The following is a 26,631-nucleotide window of genomic DNA, read 5'->3' on the forward strand; positions in this document are numbered from 1 at the left end:
ACACATTCAGCAGCCTCCTCTCTGACAACATGTAAACAGACACCTACAGCAGCCTCCTCTCTGACAAGATAATCAGACACATACAGCAGCATCTGCACGGCTGATTGGCAACAAGACCTGAGCTCTGAACACCCATAGGGAGGGAGCGTTCAAAGCCAGTGGGAGGGAAAGTGGCTCTTTTTAAAGATAATTAACATTTCACAGAGACAAATGGTTTCCTAAAGTGTCAGGAGATGAAAGCGGCGTGGCGCGGCGTCCAGCACCGGGGAGGCTAAATGAAGCGCGCGTGTGTGTAGATTAATTACGGGAGGAGAGAAGGAGAGAGGGCGGGGTGAGATGCTGCTTACCTTTGGTCCGCGAGGAGAAGCTCAGGGAGAGCTGGGCGAAGAGGTCAGGGTTCTCAAACTTCTCCTCTTTGACTTTGATCCAGAAGCAATTGTCCGCCATTTCCTGAGGCACTATCTGCAATGACACAGGGATTCCATTATCACCACAATATGAGGCCGACAGTCCCACAGTACTGCCACTCAAAAGAGAAGCACTGACTGGAGATGGGTTTTGGTTTGTGCGTGTGCGTGTGCGCGCGTGTGTGTGTGTGTGTGTGTGTGTGTGTGTGTGTGTGTGTGTGTGTGTGTGACAGAGATAGAGAGAGATATATATAGAGAGATATATAGATAGAGAGAGAGCTAGAGAGAGAGAGAGATATCGAGAGAGAGATAGATAGAGAGAGCTAGAGAGAGAGAGAGAGAGAGAGAGAGAGAGAGAGAGAGAGAGAGAGATAGTCTCCTCTGCATTGTGAATGATCAGCAGAAGAGATTGAAAACGGTGGGTCAGATCCCAGTTGAAATGCACAGTGTATAAAGCCAACCACACTCATAAAAACATATAAAAACACAGCACATACCAGCGAGAGGGAAAACTTCCCATTACAGGGGTGAAAGTGGCTCAGGAGTTAGAGCGGTTGTCTAGTAATCGGAAGGTTCCTGATTCAATTCCCGCTCCTAACGGGCATTGTGTGGAAGTGTCCAGTGAGATATACAGATCCAGCTCTTAGAAATTGCACCTCTACTCCTGCAGTACGCATGCGCCATTAACCTGGCAGTGCTGTTAACGAGGTCTGAACTTGCAGTAGAGGTGTGAATATATTTCTTATATTGTATGTATATCACCCTGCAAGTACCCCCCTCCCGCTGTGCCAACTCCTTGAGTACACATACTCAGACACAAGCATGCAAGCACACAAACACCATGCATACGTACACAAATCAACACACACACACACACACACACACACACACACACACACACACACACACACACACACACACACACACACACACACACACACACACACACACACACACACACACACACACACAGGCAAGCACGTGTATACCATCCACTGCTCTTTAACTTCACTGTTTAACTTGACTTTAACTTGACTTTAACTTCACTGTTACCTTGTATAGTAATATAGCTTAGCATAGGATTGTATAGCATATATTATAGGAATATAGATAGTATAGGGATAGCAACATAGCATAGGGTACCATAGTAAAGTTATATTGTAATGTATAGTATATGATTATTAAAGTATATCTGTTGTATTGCACTGTATTGCACACTACTACGGTTGAGGAGCCAAGGAAAACAAGCATGTCACGTTTTCGGAATGTATGCACATTTTAAAAGCTGTGACAATAAAGGAATCTGAATCTGAAAACACACACATAGGCATGCACATGTACACATACACAAAACACCTCTAGTATGTTTGAACTTTTGAACTTGACAATTGGCTACAGTGCCAAGGTATAGTTGTGTAGACTACGGTCAGGTGAGGCACTGTCTCTCCACTGAGGACCTGAAGAGTAGCTATAGCGCACTGCAGCACTGATAGTAGCCCTCTCCACAGCACTGAGTACCTGAAGAGTAGCTATAGCTCACTGCAGCACTGATAGTAGCCCTATCCACAGCACTGAGTACCTGAAGAGTAGCTATAGCTCACTGCAGCACTGATAGCAGCCCTCTCCACAGCACTGATGATCTGAAGAGTAGCTATAGCTCACTGCAGCACTGTTAGTAGCCCTCTCCACAGCACTAATGATCTGAAGAGTAGCTATAGCTCACTGCAGAACTGATAGTAGCCCTATCCACAGCACTGAGTACCTGAAGCGTAGCTATAGCTCACTGCAGCACTGATAGTAGCCCTCTCCACAGCACTGAGTACCTGAAGAGTAGCTATAGCTCACTGCAGCACTGATAGTAGCCCTCTCCACAGCACTAATGATCTGAAGAGTAGCTATAGCTCACTGCAGCACTGATAGTAGCCCTCTCCACAGCACTGAGTACCTGAAGAGTAGCTATAGCTCACTGCAGCACTGATAGTAGCCCTCTCCACAGCACTGAGTACCTGAAGAGTAGCTATAGCTCACTGCAGCACTGATAGTAGCCCTCTCCACAGCACTGAGGCCAGCCAGAGAGAGAGATATCCACTTGTTCCAGAAGCAATGAATACACAGTAGTGTGTGTGTGTGTGTGTGTGTGTGTGTGTGTGTGTGTGTGTGTGTGTGTTGTGTGTGTGTGTGTGTGTGTGTGTGTGTGTGTGTGTGTGTGTGTGTGTGTGTGTGTGTGTGTGTGTGTGTGTGTGTGTGTGTGTGTGTGTGTGTGTGTGTGTGTGTTGCAAAGTGATATAGAGGCAACATGTGCCAACAAGCATTTGTAGGGGTGTCCCATCTACAGATATCTAGCTGGATATCTATCTGGTTTGCCAGATCGGAGTCTGGCAAAATATGACCCATCATAAAACATGCCTTTGTAATGATTTCAGCGTCGGAAACGCTGGTCAATAACGCTGGCACCAGGGAGTAAAGATGGAAAAACAGTGTGGCAGTCAATGAGTTAAAGTCAAACTGAGATGTAAATTTGATTTGAAAGAAATATGTATGTAGATGTAAGTAGATATAATTTTCTATAAGATTTGACCTATATGTATATACAATTTCTTTTTTATTATTTACTTTATCCATGAAGAAAAACAAATGTTCTAATTGTATCTTAATCGTATCTTTGCACTTATTTATTTGTGACTTTTAAAGATCTCAGCAAGCGGGGACCCAGAAAATGTCACTATGAGTGATGGACACTCCTCTGGTTCAGCATGTGGGGAGAAGTATGCAGGTTGGATGAGCTCTCGAGTTATTTAATCAAAACTAAAATTCTACCTCAAATGCCATCTAGAAAATACTCAATCCCGTGTTTTGAAACAACTCTACAGGTATTGAATTGCTTTTCATGCCGGCTTGTTTGAGGTCTAAGTCGCGCCTTCAGCATGGAACAACTCTGACCGAGAGATTACAAATAATAATAACATATCAAATATATGGCTTCCCGTGCCCGGAGACTGACAGAGGTGGAAACGCCTCTTTCAGACCACAGCGACCGGCCTGTTCTCATCTATTATCTGAAAACAAGCAGCTTAGATACAAGGCTGAGGACTTAGAGTTGCGCTCCAAGCGGAATAAAATCCTTCATAATCTGGATCCCTGAAAAAGTGGAGGGGACAGGCCCAGTCAAGTATGTTTTTTCAACAAAATCCTATGACATTATCCTCTCCTCCGGTACTGGAAGAGCCCATTGTATTGGTCCATCATGTGCTAGGGACAGTCAGTCTAACACCAGACCGAGTGTTTATCCACTACTTCCGTGAGAAAGAGCCAGTTCTGAGGCACAAGAGGGGACATCAACACCAACTCAAATGCTGAGGCCACAGTGTCAGTGTTTGCCATCGTCAAACGCAACCGAGAAAAGGCATCAAAGTTTCCAGTGTGACTATGTCTGGAATACTAGGATGGCAGAAGGGTATTCGACACTCCAGAGGAAGCACAAGCCATCTACGACCACAGATATCCTATCTAGCAAACCTCGTTGGACGACGCGTGACTGAACCGAGTTGTGTTTGAGCTCTGTGCCCTGGGACATACTGTTTTGCAATATATTGTTGGTATTTTCTTAAGAGTAAATGTATCTGTGGCATGAATTGTCACTTTCCAGCACATGGACGTCATGAATCAGTGTAGATACACTGATTCAGCTATTTCGTCATTTGTTTATGAATCTGATACCAAAAAACAAGTTTGTTTTTCGTACAAGAACTTTCGATTTATGCTCAAGTCAAACATAGGAAATGAAAAAAATATATAAGAAACATTTGTAAGTTTCAATCAGTAGGATCTTCCAGGTATTGTAGTTTTGTCTAAAAATAATGTCAGCCTAGCACAGATTTGATAACTAACGTTACTAATGTTGTGGTGAACCTATTCTCTCACTGTTTACGTTACATTTTAAAAGGTGGCTAGTCTCTACATCACTGGTGAAGGCAATGTAGCCGTATTTCCTGTAACTGACGGCCACTTTAGCCCTTTAGACCTCACATTAACCCTTTCACTATCACACTACATAAGGTTAACCTTTCACTACCACACTACATAATGTCAACATTTCACTATCACACTAGACAGTTAACCATTTCACTACCACACTGCATAAGGTTAACATTTCACTACCACACTACAGAAGGTTAACGTCCCACTACCACACTGCATACGGTTAACCAGTTCACTACCACACCACAGGTTAACATTGCACTACCACACTGCCGACGGTTAACGCGTTCACTACCACACTACAGAAGGTTAACATTGCACTACCACACTACAGACGGTTAACCCTTGCACTACCACACTACACAATGTCAACCATTGCACTACCACACTGCAGAAAGTTAACCCTTGCACTACCACACTACAGAAGGTTAACCATTTCACTACCACATTACATAATGTTAAAGAGGAACTATTTAGCAATTTCTTTCACTATTTGGGCAATTTATACAATTCCTGTGAGTCTATGGAACACATCTGTAAGTTTGTTTTTCAATCAAATGAATTGTTATGTATTTCTAATCAAGTACTGTAGAGCACCACTTTCTGCACTTCCAGATTCCAAGCTGTTTTTGGCTGGGCTCCGGCCATAATCGCAATGCGCTTTGAGTGACAGTCACCCACCTGCACTGGCAGATAACTTTGGGGGGGGGAGAGAGAGATAGAGAGGGATAGACAGATATAGAGAGGGAGAGCGATAGAGAGGGAGAGAGAGAGAGGAGAGATCGCTCCGAGAGTGTGGGTGTGCATGTGCGCGCTTCGAGTCGTGAGTGTGTGTCGAATGCAGGGGGAGAGACAGAGGAGAGATTGCTCCGTATGAGCCTATCTCTCCATCTCTCTATCTGTATCCCCCTCTCTCCCTCTCTCTCTCCCTCTCTCTCTCTATTTTGGGGAAGTGCAAGTGTCTTCCGCATTATTTCCACTCGCTCCGTGTTGGTCATTGTTGATTGTGGGCGGTGGCTACAACCACAGAAGGAGCTGAGATATGCAAATCAGCATTACTATGTAGGTTAGCCAGGCAATTCTGAATGGCTTAGTTCACTGGGGGAGGATCTTGTAACAACTGAACTGGAGGAATGGGACTGAATGAGAATGTCACATCTAGTCAGTGTTGGTACAACCCCACATTGCTAGAAAACAATGCTAACCACTGGAAAAGGCCATTTATAAGATAGTTCCCCTTTAACCTTGCACTGCCACACTGCATACGGTTAACATGTCACTAGCACACTAGAGCCGATTAACCATTACACTGCCACACTACAAAGGGTTAACACTTTCACTAGCACGCTGTATAAGGTTAACCCTTTCAAGGGGTGTTAAGGGGGCGATATGAGGTGCATGGCGAGACTATCAGCGTGGATGACTCTTCGTGTGACAGTACCACACAACCCTGCCCGGTTTTGCTGCCAGCTTCCACACAGTGATGCTGCGGCTTCTGCTGCAACTGTTTCTGCAATTATAAGAGTCAACGTGGCAAAAACATTCCAAAGGTCACCAAAGAAACCGCTCAAACTCATTTACTCTCAATTACCGTCAAACTAAATGAACGTGTGCAAAACTGTTTATAGAGTTTTTGGATGTGAATACACAATCTTCTAACACTAATTTCAGAGCATCGCTGGATACCCATTGTCTGCAGTGTGGTGGAATTCTCTGCATGTGTCTTGCCAGTTTTTAATATGCCAGAAATACTCTGTGCATGTTGCATTGTGGACCCCTTACAAGACCCATATGACGACCGCTAGGCTGCTGACTAGGTCCAGAAAATATTGCCACATCACTCCCATCTTAGTTTCCCTTCACTGGCTCCCCATCAAATTCAGAATTCACTTTAAGGTTCTGGTCAACACCTATAGAGCACTCCTTGGTCAGGCACCTGCCTACATCTGCGACCTACACTGTCCATACACCACGAACAGATCGCTCAGGTCGTCTGATCAGGGCTTGATGGCTGTCCCCCTGTCTAGATTGAAGAAAAAAGGGGACCGAGCATTCAAAACCGTGGCCCCCAGGTTGTGGAATGCTCTGCCCTTGGACCTTAGATCTGTGGTCTCTGTAAACACTTTTAAAAAGCAGCTAAAGACTGTGCTGTTTAAACAGGCGTTTGGCGAATTATGCTCTATGTAAATCTTTTATGTCTTTTTATCTGTTTTGGCTTTTCCTGATCCTTCACGTTTTTAATTATTTTCTTTTACCATGCTGCTATCTTTTGCATTTTATTGATGTTTTTACTATGTGAAGCACTTTCTGACCCTGGTCTGTGAAAGGTGCTATATAAATAAACTTTACTTACTTACTTACTTACTTACTTACTTACTTACTTACTTACTTACTTACTTACATCACAACAGCTTAATGGAACTCCGCCATTGGATTCACTGTGAGGCTAACGAGTTTCCACGGAGTACGTTAGCTTGCTTGTTAACGTTAGCCAGGCAGCTGTTTATTGGACTATTGATGGCATCTCTTTATCCCTCTATGAGCTCCTGGATAGGTTTCAGATGAAGAGCCACTATGGTAGGTTTACTTTTGTAGTAACTAGTAGTTGTGACTAATGTTAATAGTTAGGAACTTTGTACTTGTACTCCACTACATATCAAAGTAAATATTGTATCTAACTTTTGAATCCACTACATTTATCTGAAGCCATCAGTTACTAGTTACTTTGAAGAAACATATTTTGCATAGAAATCATGGCAAAGATGTATAAAGATTGTATACTTTCACATTTGAAGAGTGTCAACTTCAATGGGACATATTCAGAGCAACATAACTGGACCACACATCACTTCAACATAACCTATAGAGGTCAAGGGATCAGGGATTGAATGCACCCAAGTACTGGAATACACAAACAGCATGTAGAATGCATACATTTACTTTAGATACTTACATTCAATAGCAAATACTTCTCTACTTTTACTTAAGTAGAATTTTACTTTGACTTTGACCAGAGTACTAATTTATCTGGGTATTTCCACTTTTACTTAAGTAAAGGACGTGTGTACCTCTTCCACCACTGCAGATTAACATTACACCGGAAAAAAATATGATGCTTGGCAAATTAGCTGTGTGTTTTATTGCGCAGTGCTGGTATTATGTATCCAAGAGACTGCTTTTGTGCACTGCTTTTTAAATGTTTTATTTGGGTGCTTGGGTTAAATAGTGAACTTCCCTTTGGCTGTTTACAGGCATGCCCCTCTTCACACAGGAAGCACCCCATCCCAGAGATGAGTCCAGGCTAGTGATGTTGCTCGCGTTCATTCTTTTCAGAACAGGTGTTTGTTCAGCAAAGTGGTGGAGTGGAGGGAGTCTGGAGTTCAGTTCTGCTCTGAAAAGGCCAGAAGATGTAGACTGAGCAATCATTTACTTTTTACAGTGAGCGTGTTCCATTCCCCAGAGTAGCTGCCCTAAGCTGAGGTGAAATTACATTACACCACCTCCAGGCTACAATCCCCTGCATTGCTGCTCAAAAAGCTGTTGTATGGCAAAAAAAAAAAAAAAGTTATCTCACTGTATTGCTCTCGGCCGCTTTATTATCCAAAGCACTTTTCTCTACTCCTACCCACATGCTGTTCCACAGAGACGGCCCACGTGGCTGATTTGAAAAAGGCAAAAGGTGTGCGTTCATTTTGTCACTGTTCCAACTCCTGTCTGTCAAGTATGTGTCTATATGTGTATCCCTCACTCCCTCCCTCACTCTCCATCTTTCTCCCTCCATCCCTATATCTCCATCTCCCTACCCCTCCATATATATATATATATATATATCCCACCCCATCCCTCCATATCTCCCCTTACATCACTATATCTCCACACTTACATCTCCATCCATATATCCCTATGTCACTATATATATTTCCATCCATCTATATATTATCCCTCCACCTGCACCTATATCTCCCTTTATATATATTCCCTCCATCTCATGCCACATCTATCTCCATTCATCCATACATCCATATATACATCCACCCATCCCTCCCTTTATCTATATCCATTCCCATACATCATGTTCCCTCACTCTATCCATATATATCTCAATCCCTCCCTATTTCCCCTCCACTACATCCATCCCTATCCATACATCCCCCTACATCCATATCTACATCCTTCCCTCCCTCCATACATCCATCCATCCATCTCTCTACATCCCTACATCCATCCATCCATATCTCTCCATACATCCCTATATTTGTATTCCTCCCTTCATCCATCCATCCCTCTCTCTATATATCTACATCCCTCCAGCCATCCCTCCGCCCCCCCTCCCTCCATCCATCTCTATCCGCCCTCTCTTTCACTGAGATGTTAGGCAGCCACGAGTTCCGTCGAACATGTTTATTCATATGGAGTCATGGTGAAATGATAAGGGACGAGGAGGAGTTATGGGGCGGTGGGGGTAGAGAGGTATGCAGAACCATGTACTCCCCACACCACCCCCCCACCACCACCACCCCATCTCCTCTCCTCCTTCCCCGAGCCAAGTCGCAGCGGCTCCTGGCGCCGCCACACCTCCATCTGCTGCACACGGAGAAGACAGACGACTTGTGTCCTACTTAATCGACACCAGAGACACAGATTGCTTTTTTTCCTCAGGTGGTTTATGAATTTCATTTGCATGTCCAGAGCGGTGCCTGCGGAGGCAAGGTTAATGCACACAGACGTGTTCACTCCTTACCGAGCAGGGTGGAGATGAATGGGATGCAGGCGCTCTTGTGAGTGAAGATATTTCTAGGATATGGACTGTATGAGCATGTAATGATGCACACACACACACAAACATATGTACATACTGTACATACACACACACACACACGCACACACATGCACACACACACACACACACACACACACACACACACACACACACACACACACACACACACACACACACACACACAGCTGGTAATAATGAGATACAAGACACCACATTATTGTCTCTTACTGTGTGTACACAAAGGATTTCCCAAGCTGCTGTATAATGCTATAAATAATATTACCAATCACTGGGCCAGCGCCCAAGAAGAAGAGTGGTACATTTGCATAGATGGGATATATGAGGTGAAGCACACCTCAGCCAACGACAACTCAGACACTGTGGTCATCAATCTTCACTTATTGTAATTCCAGATTCTCATAATTTACCCTTGCAAAAAGAAGAAGAAAGACAAGAAAAGCCAGAAAGTAACACAAGTGTGCATAAGTTTCCGTGTGTCTCTGCAGGGTTATTTCAGTATGTTCTATTTATGAGCTTCAATAATTATTCAAAATCCATGTGAAAATTGTATGAAGTGATCAATTTAAAATATCACAAAGAACATTGGAAAATTCCCTACAAAATGACCTCACCTGAACTTAGAAAAACAAAAAAAACATGATTTCGACAGTAGTGTTCTGTTCTGTAATACAAGTATGTCATTTGTTTAACTTTTTTTTGTCTGTGTGGTCAATGATTGAAAAATCGAAGGCGAGGTCACACAGAAGCATTATGCAAAGCAGCACTAGATGGACGCTAAGAAGTCCTGGGGCGCTGGATAAATGAACTCAAATGCTCAAATGGAGACCACACGGCAGAGGATGCCCCATTGGAAACACACTGAAACGTGCTGGAACATTACACAACACGCTCTTAATTCAATTATGCTAAGAGAGTGCACATGCAAGGACACTCGAGCGTTGGAAATGGTCTACTGCTGAATCTCTCGAAAAGGCTGCTGAGTGTAGAACAGTGTGGGCTGTGGCTGCTTGACTATATTAAGGGTGGCAGTGAAAACAACTCCTTCTTGGTTTGAACCTTCAACTCCTTCTATGTTGAAAGAGGGGCCAGCAGTGGCCTAAAGGTTAGAGAAGCGGGTTTGTGACGCGGGAAGGTCGCCAGTTTGATCCCCTGGACTGAAAGAAATATGGTGGGGAAGCGAATAAGTAAGTCGCTCCCGTCTCTCAATGCCAGACGCTGAAGTGTTGAAACTTGGGTGCTGCAATGTTGAGTGCATAGTAGTAGAGCCATATTAGTATAGTAGGTAGTAATATAAGCATGGACGATTATTTAGTGGAAGAGTGTTTTTAATTTTTTAAATTTTTTTTGTGATATTGATTGAAGAAGTGTGTTTTTAGTCGACTAAATGTTTAGAGCACAGGTTTAGCTTCTAACTCTGCCATGTGGCTAGTATCATGGTCACACTGTGATTAATCCAAGCAGCATACCTTAGACCAGTTGATCCTCTTCATGACCGTCTCAGGCTTGTAGGACTTCTTGGGCTCCATCCCATAAGGCAGCTTGACGACAGGCATGGATGGAGGCGGTGGGGGCATGCCCGGGCCCCCGGGGAACGGCGGGGGAGGTGGGGGTCCACACCCAGGCGGAGGGGGCGGAGGGGGAGGCCCTCCACCTGGAGGCGGTGGCGGCGGAGGTGGTGGAGGCATGCCCGCCTGGCCTGGGAGAGGGGGAGGGGGCGGAGGGCCGCCACCTGGTGGAGGCGGGGGTGGAGGCGGTGGGGGAGGGGGTGGAGGCGCTGACCCTGCTGGGAGGGGTGGTGGAGGAGGGACCCCAGCGCCGCCCGCCACTGGTCCGGCTGCGATCTGTCGACACAAGGGACAAATGTCATGGAGTGGTTGTGTTATCCACTAAGGCTCCACTGGGCCCAGTCCTTACCTCAACGCTCTGGCAGACACAGCCGTGCAGGAGCTTAGAGCCAGGAGGCGGGCATGCATGTTAGAGAGTCAAGACCATTACAGGGACCATTCAAAATAAATAGCTCGCCCAGAGAAGTGCAGATACATTAGTCCTTGGAGTGAGTGTGTGTGTGTGTGTGTGTGTGTGTGTGTGTGTGTGTGTGTGTGTGTGTGTGTGTGTGTGTGTGTGTGTGTGTGTGTGTGTGTGTGTGTGTGTGTGTGTGTGTGTGTGTGTGTGTGTGTGTGTGTGTGTGTGTGTGTGTGTGTGTGTGCGTGTGTGTGCGTGCGTGTTTCAATCGCCTAACCTGTTTTGGAGACGCAGTAACTCAGGGTAACCTGGGGTAGTCGCCCCTCCCCTTCAACCCCGTCCTGACCTCTTCTACATGAGGCCAAATGTACCAGCCTGCAATGCATTTCGGCGTAATCTGATGTGCATACTTGTTTATGTCAGCTAGCATGATATCAGCCAATTTATTTTTATTTTTTATTATTATCTTTGTCCCCCTTCTTTTTCCCCTCCCAATGTTAGTCGTTATGCCAATTCCCAATCCCCTTCCTGGTCGTTGCGCACTCTACCCCCCACCGTCGGTCTGGTAGGGCGGAGACTATCACATGCTTCCTCCGACACATGTGTAGCCAGCCCACCACTTATTTTCACCTGGCAGCGCGGACTCTCACTGGGAGAGTGTAACGTGTGGAAGGTCACACTACCTCCCTCCAGATCCTTCCCTCGCTGTGCAGGCGCTCCGACCGAACTGTAGGAGTCGCTGTTTACAACGACCCGGACCCACCCTCACCGGCTTCCCTCCCGCTGACTCTGCCAATCGAGCCAGTATGACGGCCGGCCGAGCCGGAGGCAACGCTGACAGCCGGATTCGATACCAGTGTCTCTTGCGTTGGTGACAAGCGATTAGTCCGATGTGCCACCCAGCCGCCCTATATCAGCCCATTTCGGATGGACGCGGCACTATCTCTTAACATTAGTTAGATGTGTGTGTGTGTGTTTATGTGCATGTCTGCCCAATACTGGCGTGTTGTGTGTCTGTGGGTCAGTGTGAAGGTAACATAATAGCGTTGTGGCTGAGGACCAAGACGCGCTCTCGTGGGTTTTCAGTAAGCAGCTATTTACTGTAGAACCCACTGTACACCATAATACTTCTAGCCTAGAACAGTAGTTTATTGCCGTGTCTCTAAGGAGTCCTTCCCGCGCAAAGCCCCACCTCACGATAAGGAAAGTGGGTCACTCAATTCGACAGGGAAAGTGTGAGAGAAAGAAAAATAGAGAGACAGAGAGAGAGAGAGATAGAGAGATAGAGAGAGCTATCGATAGAGAGAGAGAGAGAGAGATAGAGAGAGAGAGAGAGAGAGAGAGAGAGAGAGAGAGAGAGAGAGAGAGAGAGAGAGAGAGAGAGAGAGAGGATAATGCCAGACATAGCTGGAGCTGGTAACACGGGTAAATGGGGGACGTGTGAATGGGCTGAACTTTTGGAGCATATGTTCTTTTCTGCTGGAAGTCTATAATAGAGTGGAGGGGGGCTTCTAAAAGCCATTACACCCCACATCGATGGAACCTTTGAGGTCAAACTGAAGCCCAAGGGAATGAGATGGGAGGGCGGTGGTGGGCGGGGGGCGTTTGGTGGTGCCTCTTCCTATGGCTCTCTCACTGTGCATCTGGTATGAGGATATCTATTTTCCATTCATGGAGAAAAATCGCTGCTGTCGACGCCTTCCTTCGCACCTGGGATGTACGATCCTCTGTGCAATAAATTTGAACCAAAACCAGCAATAAAGCGGGACCTCAACCGCTAGGAGTCGGATTAGCGGGGGAAATTGATTACGCAATTTACCAATTGATTAAAAGTGGATGAGAGAAATGTGGCCACCTGAACCTCCCAACGCTAATGAGCGGAGCAGACTAATGGAATTTGAATGCTAAAGTAACCCAGTATGCTGCGAGCGGCGCGTTGGGGAGCGGTGGATTGATAAGGTGAGGTCCTCCGCGCTCTCTACCATCCCGGCTGCCGCACCGGCACACGGCGAGTCAAGCCGATCGGTGAGAACCTGTGGATCGAGCCGCGCTGTTCCTCCCCGAGATAAGAAATGTTACTTCCGCCCCATCGAGTCTTCACAACGGCTCCTCACAATGGCAGGCGATTAGGTGGTAGACAGGAGTGAAATTAAACCCATTACCGATAAGACAGAGCCTTGCAGTCCCTTGACACGGCTGCCCTATCACCACGGCTCTACGGCATAAACAGGTAATTATAAATTGATAACGTCAGCAGGGAGATGTTTGGAGACAAAATGTAGGCATATACAACAATTACAGGCAGCCGCGGCACAGATACAATTTGACCTTTGGATTTCCATTAGCTGTGTGTACTCTTTCTGCCCAAGACTCCACAAAAGTACTTTTTTTGAACGTCAAGTTTTCTCATTTCCAAAACCAATTCCCCTCCATGCCCCCCACCCCCCAACCTGCGCCACCCCCCGCCACCCGACACTGCCCCCCACTTACTTGATTGCGTGCATAATACATAATTGGTCTCATTTTTAAAGGCCTCGCGTAGTGTTTCATTGCACGATGCCATCAGTGGATTGTTTATTAGTGAGGAAATTAAAAAGGTGTAGCGGCTTTCTACCCACAGCCCCTTAACGAGAGCCCACATCCAGTGATTATGTGTCTGTCAATCACCAGCCCCGCCGTGGCCCGTTTCCTCTTCTAAGATTAATACAAGAGAATGGAAGCAAATTAGCCGCTATGTTAGAGTACTGTAGTTTCCACATTGAGGGGTCTCATCGCTGTCTGTCTTTCTTTCAATCTCTCTCCCACTCCCTCACCCTCACTCCCTCTCTCTCTTTCTATCTCTCTCTCTCTCTATCTCTCTCTCGCTCTCTCTCTCATCTCTCTTTCTGCCATACGCCGGGCCCTGAAGCAGTGTCTACTGAATGCTAATCAGCCTAGAGTTCTGGAGGCCCCAGGGAATCAAAACATTATTGCCACTATCCTTATCCTCTCAAGGTTTAACATAAAAACTAGAGCAAGTGGTAAAGAAATAAATAAAAAAATTAAAACTGGTCTCCCATCTCAACATCAAACCAAAAAAAATATATATATATATTTCCCCTCAGAAAGAGTAGATGACTTTGTTTCTAATTGCTTTGGTTTTTTCCATGGCTGTTATCTGGGTGGTGACTGTCTCTTCTATCTGGCATATTTGAAGATCAGTGATGTGTTCGCTGGGCACCACCAGGCTCCTATTACTGGCAGGCGTGGGTCAGAGAGAGGCGAGAGAGAGTGAACAGGGTCTGGTGTGGTTGTATTTCATCCTTGCCGACCACATCTGGAGGCCCGGGTTGTGTAAGTCAGACCCTGTTAATATGAAACCCAGCCCGCCCACCGAGGATTACCCAGTCGCATGGAGTCGCCAGAGAGGTCAGACTGGCAGGTAATTAACTGGGACTGTTATACGATTAAAGCTGAGGCCCCCGATCTCATCTCTGATACAAGAATTCAATCAGCAGCTGTTTACCTCTGAAAATCACATTAAAAATGCAAAGGAAATGGGTCTGACGGAATACCAAAGGAGACACGTTTCCATACCACCCCAATGGTTAGATTTATCTAATATAATGTAATGCATTATTATAATTATTTCATCTATTCTCACACCACACTGGCTCATTCAGAGACGATTTTGTTAAATAAACTAAATAACTATCTCAAACCATGCTCCTATTAAATTAGTAATTACTTGTTTTGATTGTTAAGTGAATTCATCGATTTGAGAATCTGAGGTGTTGATTCAAGATGTTGATCCACATGCCAAGCAAGTTTGATTAAATGTAAAAAATTATAATAATAATAATTATTAAAAAAAGGGAGGGGCATTTGCAGAGAGAACACCCACCTTGGCTTCAGATTCCCTGATGAGTCTCTGAGCCTCTTTGACCTTGTCTTTCTCACTAGTTAACTGACATACAACACACACACACACACACACACACACACACACACACACACACACACACACACACACAGGACGCACACCGTGGACACACACACACACAAACACAGGACGCACACCGTGGACACACACACACACACATGCACACGCACACGCACACACACACACACACACACACACAAACACAGGACGCACAACGTGGACACACACACACACACGATAGACAAAAGCGGAAACAGGAAGAAAGACACAGAGAGGCACACGTGGAGGTGGGTTAGAGAGACAACAAAGTAGGAACACTAGTACATTGTTAACAGACACAGCACCAGACACAGAAGAAGAGAGGTGGGGATGAGGTATGAACAGAGGATGTCCCTGACACAGGGAATGACGATGATGATGATGATGATGATGATGATGATGATGATGATGATGATGATGATGATGATGATGGCACAATTGCATATTTCTACTCTGTCTGAATAAGGGATGGGATGCCCGACAGGCACATGCATGGAACGTGGAATGGTGGAATATGTTACAGTCACAGATAAAAAAAAAAAAAAAACAGTAATCGTATTACTGTAGATTATGAGGGGAGGAAAACACTAAACAAAACATCATACTGCATCCTCATCCGGCTTTGCTAACAATAGACAATTCTGAAAGGCCAGTTCTGTACAGACTCAACCAACAAAGTAACAAAGTTTAAGGCTGGGCGATATAAATAAATAACATATCACATCATGAATCATGATATTTGTCTTAGTTTTGATGGTATAACAGTATGTGACGGTATAGTTTTCTAGTGCAAATTACATTGTGATATGACATATTAATTTACGTATTTTTCTTGTAATACAATTGTCATGGTCCTACTTCATTAAAAATTGCCTATTTTATTTGTGTGCTGCAAATAATCTTTTTTTGATTAACTTGAAAATATATGGACGATGGTATAGTAAAAGCTCATACCTTTGCATGGATCCATGACAGTATACCTTCATATTCTGTATACCTCCCAGCCCTTACCGAGCTGCAGTAACGATTGATTACAAATTATTATGTTATTAAAACTTTATACAAGTAATAAAGGATCACATTTAAAAAAAAATATATATATATATCCTTCCCAACCATGCTGATAGCATTTCCTCAAACAACAAGATGTTATTTATGTCTTGGAAATCAGATCACTGCAGAGCCTTGACTGCCACATGAAAGGCAGCAGGCACCGTATCACACCGTTGACGGCATGGCACACCATCAAACGCTTTATTCACTTTCCCCCAATGTTATGTTCTTTTTTTATGTCACAGTAAAACACGTCCCCCACCCTTTACGCTCTAAGATGTACAACAGGCATTGATTTCATCATGCTGTCTTTCTTTTTTAGAAATGTGCCCATTTTCCGCTTTGATCTTTCACTCTGTGACCTTGTCGAAGGGGATAATATATATGAACATACAGTACCCATTTCTACGGAGTCATCCTACAAGAACACCCTCTTTGCTTACTGTGTGTAGACTGTAGAGAATTAAATATTTAACTTGTATAATGGAAAAAGAGATGGAAACTTTCAATGGACTGAATAAGAACTTCCATTTTGCAGGGATTTTAGAGAGTGGTCATAAAGTGCAATATTTAAGAGAAATATTACTTTTATTTGACCCTCTGTTCTGAGGAGAGGCTTCTGTTAAAGGCTACTGTGAAACAGCTCCATTTTACAGGTCAAACCCAAGGGAGCGCCAGTGGGTATGACACATATCGCCTTTTTTCGAGCTACATACAGTAGAAAGCGTAAGGGGGGGGGGGGGGGGCACAGGGTGCTCCAACGTGGCCTTGCACCGCACTGCTACATTATTCATCACACCCAGAGCCAATTCAATGAACAACTCTCTTTCTTGACGAGGTGGGTTAGCGATGGTTCGGGGGTGGGTGGACAATTTCCATCTGTTGTGATTTTACTGGCTTCTGTCGATGTTTACATCACGATTGTACCAGGGGTACAATCAAACAGACACATCAAACGGACTGCTTGTTACGATGCCAAAGTTCCCAGAGACGGGCTCTCATTAAGCGTGGTGGTTCACAGACAAGGTGAAGAGGCTCAGAAGTGTGTTTTTTTTTTAAAGTATCTGACGAACAGCAACATGGCAGATGTAGCTTGTAACTCGAATGTGTCTTCAGATGGACTCTGAGCTTCTGTGCAGCGGATCATCTGACAGTACTGTGTCGAAGGTGGATTAGACTGCATAATGCAGTGCCTCAGACTAGCCTTCCCGCAGTTGCAGTTTGAAAACCTCCAAAAAGGGTTGACAAGGTACTATATTATGTTTTGGTTGCCGGAGGAAACAATTCCAGAGTCTGTGTGAACAACTGCTGCCTTGAAGGAAATTACTCTAAATTATTATCAGCATTCCGTCAAGTTATTTAGAGAGCGTATCACAGAGGAGTGAAATTAATGGTGTCATTCCTGAACATTTGCAACCCCCCTCCCCGCCCAACACATGAAAGGCTAAAAATGAACATCTGTGCTGTAATTAAATTAAAATGGACAAGTATGTGAGGCGCGGTGAAAATTGAAAAAGAACGAGCACCTCTCCTGAGCCTGAGGAGGCTGTGGAGCCTCTAATACCACAGGTATTTTTGTCTCTAAATTACCCAGAGCACAGAAGCAATAGGACACCCCTTTAGGAAACCACTTTATGTGCAATAAAAGCAGCAATTTGACCACGAGTGAATCCGTTCTGAGTGTGACAACATGTTTGCATTCCCTGTCAGCTATGACAACACGCCCATGGGATACGTGCTCAAAACTATATCCATGCTAGCTGGTGCCAGGTGCTGTACATGTATCCCTGCTGAGGCTAATGTCTGTTGATGCAAAGCTCTCTCCGGCAGCACCGGGCCTTTGAAGGTACATCCAGAGGAATGGAGTAAGAGAGGAGCTGACTCCAGGGCTTCTACCCCAACCTGTTGATGCACCACAAACACCCAGCCTTCAAAAGACAGATACATGGGAGGAAAATACTTGGAAACACGACATGAAAAGCTGCACCAAGGGAAAGCGGCTACGCAAAGGCTAACATGGGATTGATGCATTAATTTCAGAGAGAAGGAAGAGCAGGTTGGTGGCGGGTAAAGACTGGTGGAGGGAGGGGTGGAGAGAAGAAGACCATTGGTTGCTGCAGAGTGAGTGATGAAGGAGCTTGGCAGAGGGAACAGTAACGACTGCAGAGTGAGTGATGAAGGAGCTTGGCAGAGGGAACAGTAACGACTGCAGAGTGAGTGATGAAGGAGCTTGGCAGAGGGAACAGTAACGACTGCAGAGTGAGTGATGAAGGAGCTTGGCAGAGGGAACAGTAACGACTGCAGAGTGAGTGATGAAGGAGCTTGGCAGAGGGAACAGTAACGACTGCAGAGTGAGTGATGAAGGAGCTTGGCAGAGGGAACAGTAACGACTGCAGAGTGAGTGATGAAGGAGCTTGGCAGAGGGAACAGTAACGACTGCAGAGTGAGTGATGAAGGAGCTTGGCAGAGGGAACAGTAACGACTGCAGAGTGAGTGATGAAGGAGCTTGGCAGAGGGAACAGTAACGACTGCAGAGTGAGTGATGAAGGAGCTTGGCAGAGGGAACAGTAACGACTGCAGAGTGAGTGATGAAGGAGCTTGGCAGAGGGAACAGTAACGACTGCAGAGTGAGTGATGAAGGAGCTTGGCAGAGGGAACAGTAACGACTGCAGAGTGAGTGATGAAGGAGCTTGGCAGAGGGAACAGTAACGACTGCAGAGTGAGTGATGAAGGAGCTCGGCCGAGGGAACAGTAACGACTGCAGAGTGAGTGATGAAGGAGCTCGGCCGAGGGAACAGTAACGACTGCAGAGTGAGTGATGAAGGAGCTTGGCAGAGGGAACAGTAACGACTGCAGAGTGAGTGATGAAGGAGCTTGGCAGAGGGAACAGTAACGACTGCAGAGTGAGTGATGAAGGAGCTCGGCAGAGGGAACAGTAACGACTGCAGAGTGAGTGATGAAGGAGCTTGGCAGAGGGAACAGTAACGACTGCAGAGTGAGTGATGAAGGAGCTCGGCAGAGGGAACAGTAACGACTGCAGAGTGAGTGATGAAGGAGCTTGGCAGAGGGAACAGTAACGACTGCAGAGTGAGTGATGAAGGAGCTCGGCAGAGGGAACAGTAACGACTGCAGAGTGAGTGATGAAGGAGCTCGGCAGAGGGAACAGTAACGACTGCAGAGTGAGTGATGAAGGAGCTTGGCAGAGGGAACAGTAACGACTGCAGAGTGAGTGATGAAGGAGCTTGGCAGAGGGAACAGTAACGACTGCAGAGTGAGTGATGAAGGAGCTCGGCAGAGGGAACAGTAACGACTGCAGAGTGAGTGATGAAGGAGCTCGGCAGAGGGAACAGTAACGACTGCAGAGTGAGTGATGAAGGAGCTTGGCAGAGGGAACAGTAACGACTGCAGAGTGAGTGATGAAGGAGCTTGGCAGAGGGAACAGTAACGACTGCAGAGTGAGTGATGAAGGAGCTCGGCAGAGGGAACAGTAACGACTGCAGAGTGAGTGATGAAGGAGCTCGGCAGAGGGAACAGTAACGACTGCAGAGTGAGTGATGAAGGAGCTTGGCAGAGGGAACAGTAACGACTGCAGACACAGCACTTGGACACATGCAGTGGGAGGGGGGCGACTAAAGCTCAAATTGAGTGAAGCTGTGAGTGGGAAAAATCCATGTGACTTGAGTCAGGAAGACGACCAGAGCTTCCTGCTCACTCAGACCTACTCCTATCCAAGCTTCGGGAGGGTCAGCAAAGAGAAGTCGCCTATTCTCAGTCCTTGCCCCACAATGGTGGAATTAACTACCCACCCCAGTTAGGACAGCCGAAACCCATCCAATCTTCGCCGTCGACTAAAGACGCACTTCTTCAACCATTATCTGAATAAAAAATTAAATAAAAATAATCTAACCCTAACTAACCTTACTGTCATGCACTTGTCCTAATATACTAACCTACACTGTAGCACTCAACACTTTGATGAACATTGTTACTCAGCTGATAGAGTTGTGCCCTTCCTGATGACTTGTCGTACAGAACTTGTAAGTCGCTTTGGATAAAAGCGTTCAGCTAAATGACTAAATGTAAATGTAAATGTAATGATGCATGTAATGTGGGATGGACCTCCGAATAAATTATCACTAGAGCTGCCAGAGACTGAAATTACGGTGACTCCCGTGTTGAGAGAAGTCCTAGTGATGCTCAAAGCCATGTGCTGGTGCGATGTAAGAAATGGGGAGTGGTGCATCAGTGAGTGTTACTGATATTCAGTTTGGAGAAAACAGTCTCTTGGTATAGATGTGGCCTATTTCAACTGTGGTTTGTATTTAATTTCTGTAAGCAGGGAGGAAAACTGCCCTTTTGTCTCAGGGAAGCTCTTAGGTGTTTCAAATTGGGTTAAGGGGGAAATTGTAGTAATTTGCTGTGCTTATATTGGATAATGTCAGCGGGTAAAGTGAAGGCCAAGAAACTAAATGCAATCCACTTTTGTGATGATAGAATTACACAAATTCAACCATATAAAAACGTAGGTCTTAAAAAGGAGATTGACCCTTTATTAAGTGAAATGTTCTGGCATGACTGAAATACCCACTTAGAGAAGCCTCACCTCTACATGAGATGATGCAGCCCCAGACGTCACATCCATGAGTAATATTGCATTATTGTTCCATTTACAGTAGACTAAAATGTACATTGAGCACTATACTAGTGTTTGATTGTGGTCTCGATTGCTGTCGTTCAGCCCCTCTCCCAAATGAACCACAGGTGTTTGACATTAGAAATTAGAGCCGGGCATATAAGTTCATAAATTCTGCATTAGCAGCAGCGTAACGGTTGCCAGCGGCTCCTCGAACAAAGACCGATGAGCGAAAACAACTGAGTTCTCAAATGAAGGACAACCTGAGAGATCACTCTACAGACAGTTGATCCTTACTTATACAGCTATTTCTCCCAAACCCCACCCACGCCAAAGGTTGGAACAAGAACCTCATCTTTCACTTTGACATCCTCCTCTCCCCTTACAGACGCTCGAGTTCTGACACTGGTGATGTTGAATTTCAACCATCCCACTACAGTATTATGCCAGCTGGACCCGATACCCTGCCGACTCCTCCAGACCATTGCACCAAACATCCTCCCATTTCTGACCGCAACCGTCAACTCTGGGGTGGTTCCCACCTCTCTAAAATAAGCCAGTCACAGAGTCAAAAAACAACAACCATGAACCCAACCGCCATAGATAACTATCTTATGCTAACTCTCTGAATCACGTGAATGTGCCATATCCAACCAGCTCTCTGATTATCTATTAGATAACGACCTTCTGGACCAAAATCAGTCAAGCTTCAATACTGGTCACTCCACAGAGATCAGAGATAGCCCTCATAGCAGTCACAGAGGCCCATCACTAAGCAAGAGCAAAAGGCATCTCCTCTGTCTTGATTATCCTGGACCCGACAGCAGCCTTTGAACCAGTTAATCGTTAGATCATCCTCACATCCCTTGCAGGAATGGGAGTTGAGAGGTTCTGTGCTGGCACAGCTGTCATCCTACCATGACCACTGCTATCAAGTAGCATGGATAGGCACCCTATCAGACCCACACCCCTGATGCATCTTATTCTCTCTCTACACCAAATATTTGGGTAACATTATCACGTGTCCATGCCTTCTCATACCACTGCTATGCTGATGCCACTGAACCCTTCCTCTCTTTTCCTCCCCGGGGGACATTGAAACAAAGCAGGCTCTTCTCGTCCCGGCTTCATGGTGGTTCCAGGAACTTCCCACAGTCAGGACAATAGTCCATTGTCCACTCTTTTTCAATCAATATCTGAATTAAAAATAAATAAATAAAATAACCTTCCTATTGTATTTACTACTATCTACTATGCTACTAGCTGCTTAACCATCGCACTGCCACACTACAGACGGTTAACCCTTTACCATCACACTACCGACGTGATAGTAAATAATTAACCTTATGTCGTGTGGCAGTGAAAGGGTTAACCCGATGTTGTGTGGCAGTGAAAGGGTTAACAGCACGTGTATTGTCACAGTGAAAGGGTTAACCGTTTGGTAGTGTGGCAGTGAAAGGGTTAACCCGATGTCGTGTGGCAGTGAGAGGGTTAGCATCATGTGTATCGTCACAGTGAAAGGGTTAACCGTTTGGTAGTGCGGCAGTGAAAGGGTTAACACAGGACTGAGTTCACGCCGAGGCAGCACTACTATGACTTGCTGGTGTTGTGTCCAACACCAACCCTCCATGTTGGAGGCCTGTGTGCAGCGGTGGATGTTCAGTATCTGTTCAGTATCTGTGCACACAGTTACCTGGGACTACAGGCTCTGGATCTGTGTGTAGCGGTGGATGTTCAGTATCTGTGCACACAGTTACCTGGGACTGCAGGCTCTGGATCTGTGTGTAGCGGTGGATGTTCAGTATCTGTGCACACAGTTACCTGGGACTGCAGGCTCTGGATCTGCACCTCCAGCTCTTTGATTTTATCTTCTTTCTTCTGAGAGTCGGCCTGGGCCTCCTGCCGTGCGCTGAACTCTTCATCAAACTGTAACATGGGACACACACACAGACACGCACATGCACGCACACGCACACGCACACACACACACACACACACACACACACACACACACAGAGAGACACACAAGCGCACGCACAGACAGACACACAAACAAGTTGGTGAGCAGCAGCAGGGTGTCTCCGCCAGCAGACACCAATGCACACCGTCTCGCACACTCCGGCCGATTGCTATTCATAGACGTCGTGGCCCAATACTCCTGTTGTCCCTTTGTTTCAGCTCTGGCTTTCATGCGTGTTGATGAGCCTAACCTTTGTAGAAAGCAAACCATGTCAAGGCAATGTTTTCACTGGCCCAGTGGGGCGTGTAAGGTGGGTGCTGGGGTGGGTTACACACAGTCCCCGTTCCACTCGTACTCTCTGGACACTGAGTCAGGGGCGGTGGCAGAGGGGCGGTGGCAGAGGTGCGGTGGCAGAGGTGCGGCCGAGAGCGGCGTGGGGACGTCACTGCTGTCAGAGGATGACTCGCAGGGGACCTGACAGTGGGCTATGGTTCTGTATCAAGGGGAGCTCGAGGGATGCATCGCTTCAAAATACATTTCTTAATTTAAAGTGCAAGGGGGAAAAGATGAGCTCTCAAAACACATCCACAGGCAAAGATACCCATCCCCCTGAAAATGTATCGTTTAAATAAATAAGCAAGGGGGAAATAAAGCCTTTAAGGGCCAGCTTGCATCGGGGACTCTGATCAAAAGTTGCCAGTACATATTTCAACTTCTCAACCGTGCGCAAACAAGTGCACGTCGGAACATCGGCATTGATCCTTGTAATGCTGATACGGATCATGTAGCACAGCAGCCAGGTATCGATCAGACCATGGAAATCAATGGCTAGTCTGGGAGCTCCTGGGAGGGAACACAACTTTTCCTGATGGGAGTTGGCCAACCGGTGGGGACTGGGAGAGTGATTAATGCCTCACCTTTTTGGAGAACTCCGCCGCCTTCTGCTCGCTCTCCTCCACCTTGGACTTATCCACGCACTGATCTGCAAAGACAAAGATAGCCACGGCACGTGAGTTCTCGAGATAAGGCACCCAAATGACTTCCCTCATGTAGAATTCCTAATTAAAAATGTGAGAGAAAGGAAATGAGGACGACAAGGGGAAAAGGCAGTGCTCACATATCCTCAGAATACAGTATAAGGGATATATATATATATATATATATACTCTGCATCATGCAGGTCGTTAATGTAAATTTAACTAAAACAAGCTTGAAACATCTTCCCCTCCTTCCAACTCATTAAAGTGCAGCACAGTGAGAGCACTCTTAACACATCTAACCATTTACCTGTTGTTTATCGACAGGCTCAGATAACTTTTAATGAGCATTTGTTGGCAAGTCACAAAACTGTAAGTGACATAATGGCAGGGAGGGGGGGGGGGGGGGGGGAGAGGGGGAATGGTGTTGTGTATTTCTGTCCTCTGTCTGAAGGGAATGAATGACTGCATTAGTAATTGGGGGCAAACCTCTGATACCGGCAACGTTACTGACAAATGTCCCCACTGAAGAATCTGAAATGAGATCATCCGGTGCTCTGGACGGGACATGATACGGGACACGGTCTCACCTTACAGACACTGCATTATCCATGAATAATTAGACCACCCTATCTTATATGTCAAGCCACTGCAGGTGTTTTCTGGGAAAAGAAAATCTCAGGGGGAAATAGGACAATAATGAGAATGACGGCAGGAAATCAACACAAAGTGACTCCTGCCGCACGACAGCACAGGAAATTGATATATATATAACCACAAGATTTCTGGAGGCTGATTTATGAGCCGTACTACACGAATATAAACGCTTTGCATCGTGTGCTACACCTTCCAGACGTCTCCCTGTTGATAAAAAGGTTAAAGTGATGGTAATTCAAAAAGCCACCGTACCGACGAGGTGTGTGAAGTCCACGTCCAGCCGCTTGCTGTAGCCGAAGTCCGGGTCCATCCCGCTGCGATGGAGGACCACCTGGGAAACGCACTCCTCCAGGACCTTGTAGTACTGAGGCCTGAGGGTCGGGGGACGTGGAGGAATTACAGCGGGATGTGAGTGACAGGAACTGTACGAGGCTAATTATCCTCAAATTATGCTCTTATTTGACCTAGAGGTCGCAAAATGCCACATCGAAAAGGTTGCGGATGGAGAGAGGAAAAAAAAGAAAAAAAAGAAACACCATTAAATTAGATCACTTGCTTTTTTCCCTGATCGTGAAATCGGCAGATTTAATGGCCGCGTGAAACTCAAGTCGCCGTGACTCCGTCCGTCTCAAGGTGACAGACGGAGAGGCCGCGACGCGCGTTTTGCCCTCTTGCCTAATTTGCAATCATTGTTGCCAATTAAGGGCGGCTATAAAAGCTGACATGCAAATCTAATCAGTATAATGTGGGTGATTCAAAGCACAATGGTGGGGAAAACCATGCCGCCTGGTTAGGAGTGTGACGGAGTGCCTGGTCCGCGGCTGCACCGGGCACCGGCGGACCCAGCCGTGGGACTCCCGCTCCGGCTCACAGGTTGCCGCGTGACCTTTCCCCCGGTACATTATCAACTTTAATTGCTAGTGACATTTAGCAAATACAATGTCAACCTAAACTGAGTTCTGAAGTGGAAAATAATTATGGGTCTAAGTATGACCTTGGATAGTAGAAGCAGATATGCACCAACTTCCCCCCCCCCCCCCCCCCCCCGTCAGAAATGAGCTGTCCCATTTCCTTCTTCCTCCTCTACCCTGGAGCGCATGGGGCTGTGTAGTAACGATGGAAGGAGCTACTGTCTATAGCTCAATATCTGCAGAGGGGGAATATAATCATGTTCAAAGAGTGCTCTTATGCTGGCTCTGAATGGGAGCATGGAGTGTGTGTGTGTGTGTGTGTGTGTGTGTGTGTGTGTGCAACAATGAATGCCTTATTAACAGAAAATGTAGGGGAAACAAGTATATTTATTGGACCTCAACTCAAACTACTGTTTAATGTTTGAAAGAATAGCACTTGTTTTTCATATGTGTATATAATGTAAATATCTGTAAATGACAGCAGACATCTACTCTGACACTCAGGCTTTATGATTAACACGACAGGGCTGGGGAGCAGACAGGGGAGGCGTAGTGTTAGACTCTCCATAAACAGAGCATGCAGGGTGCTAGAGAGGGGGGAGTAGCAGCCAGCCGCACCGAGGTTGTCGGCCGCATCCACCGAGATAGCTGGTCAGCTAGAGAGGGGAGTTAATATCAACAGAGAAGCCGTTGCTATAGTGATGAGATAGGGTGGGTTGCTAGTAGGCTTGGGCGGTATGACGGTATTACGGTATACCAGGGTATTTCGAAATCCCGTCGGTATGAATTTCAATACCGTGACGTCACATACTGTGCGCCAATGGTTGTAGTGCACAGCACGCGCCAGCAGAGGGCAGAGCAGTCTGTCTTTCCCTCTCTCAGTCAGAGCTCAGCAGAGCCACGCGCGTGTTCCTGTGGGTATTCCATCTCGCGTGTGTATTAATCTGCACGACAAATAAAGACTTATTCTTCTATAGAATGCGGTTATGGACCGGTGGCCGTCCGTTTATTAAGGTTGAATGGATGGACCATGGGTCCACTAACTTCCAGACATTGGATGATTGAGGAATCGGGAAACGGAGCGCTTTTCTAACATTTTGAAATGGATTCGTGCATGAGTGGACTCGGGACACGTTGTTTGGGTAAGTAAGTTATGTTATGTTGCTGGGATATAAGATATGATGGGATATAAGATATTCATATAAGATATGAATGCTGGGAGTGTATGTTTGGTAAACCATTCCAGTTTGACTGTGTGTGCGCGTATTGGCTTCGCGATTCACAACATGGGTTTAATGGCTTAAGCTGGGTTTTGATTATCACTTAATCAA

The 26,631-nt window shown here is 45.9% G+C and overlaps 1 protein-coding gene across 1 annotated transcript in view; it reads right to left on the reverse strand.

Annotated features, from left to right (window-relative positions):
- The window catches only part of diaph2 (diaphanous-related formin 2), an 874,190-nt gene that overhangs the window by 526,100 nt on the left and 321,459 nt on the right, over positions 1-26,631 (reverse strand). The window contains exons 15-19 of the mRNA XM_084332019.1: positions 24,642-24,760; positions 23,673-23,737; positions 22,617-22,721; positions 10,653-11,027; positions 348-462 (exon numbers count right to left, since the gene is read on the reverse strand). Of these exons, the coding sequence (XP_084188145.1) occupies positions 348-462; positions 10,653-11,027; positions 22,617-22,721; positions 23,673-23,737; positions 24,642-24,760 (779 nt within the window). The remainder of the gene's footprint in view (positions 1-347; positions 463-10,652; positions 11,028-22,616; positions 22,722-23,672; positions 23,738-24,641; positions 24,761-26,631) is intronic.

This window comes from Notolepis coatsorum, assembly GCF_963971535.1.
Source record: "Notolepis coatsorum genome assembly, chromosome: 16".
Lineage (NCBI taxonomy): Eukaryota > Metazoa > Chordata > Actinopteri > Aulopiformes > Paralepididae > Notolepis > Notolepis coatsorum.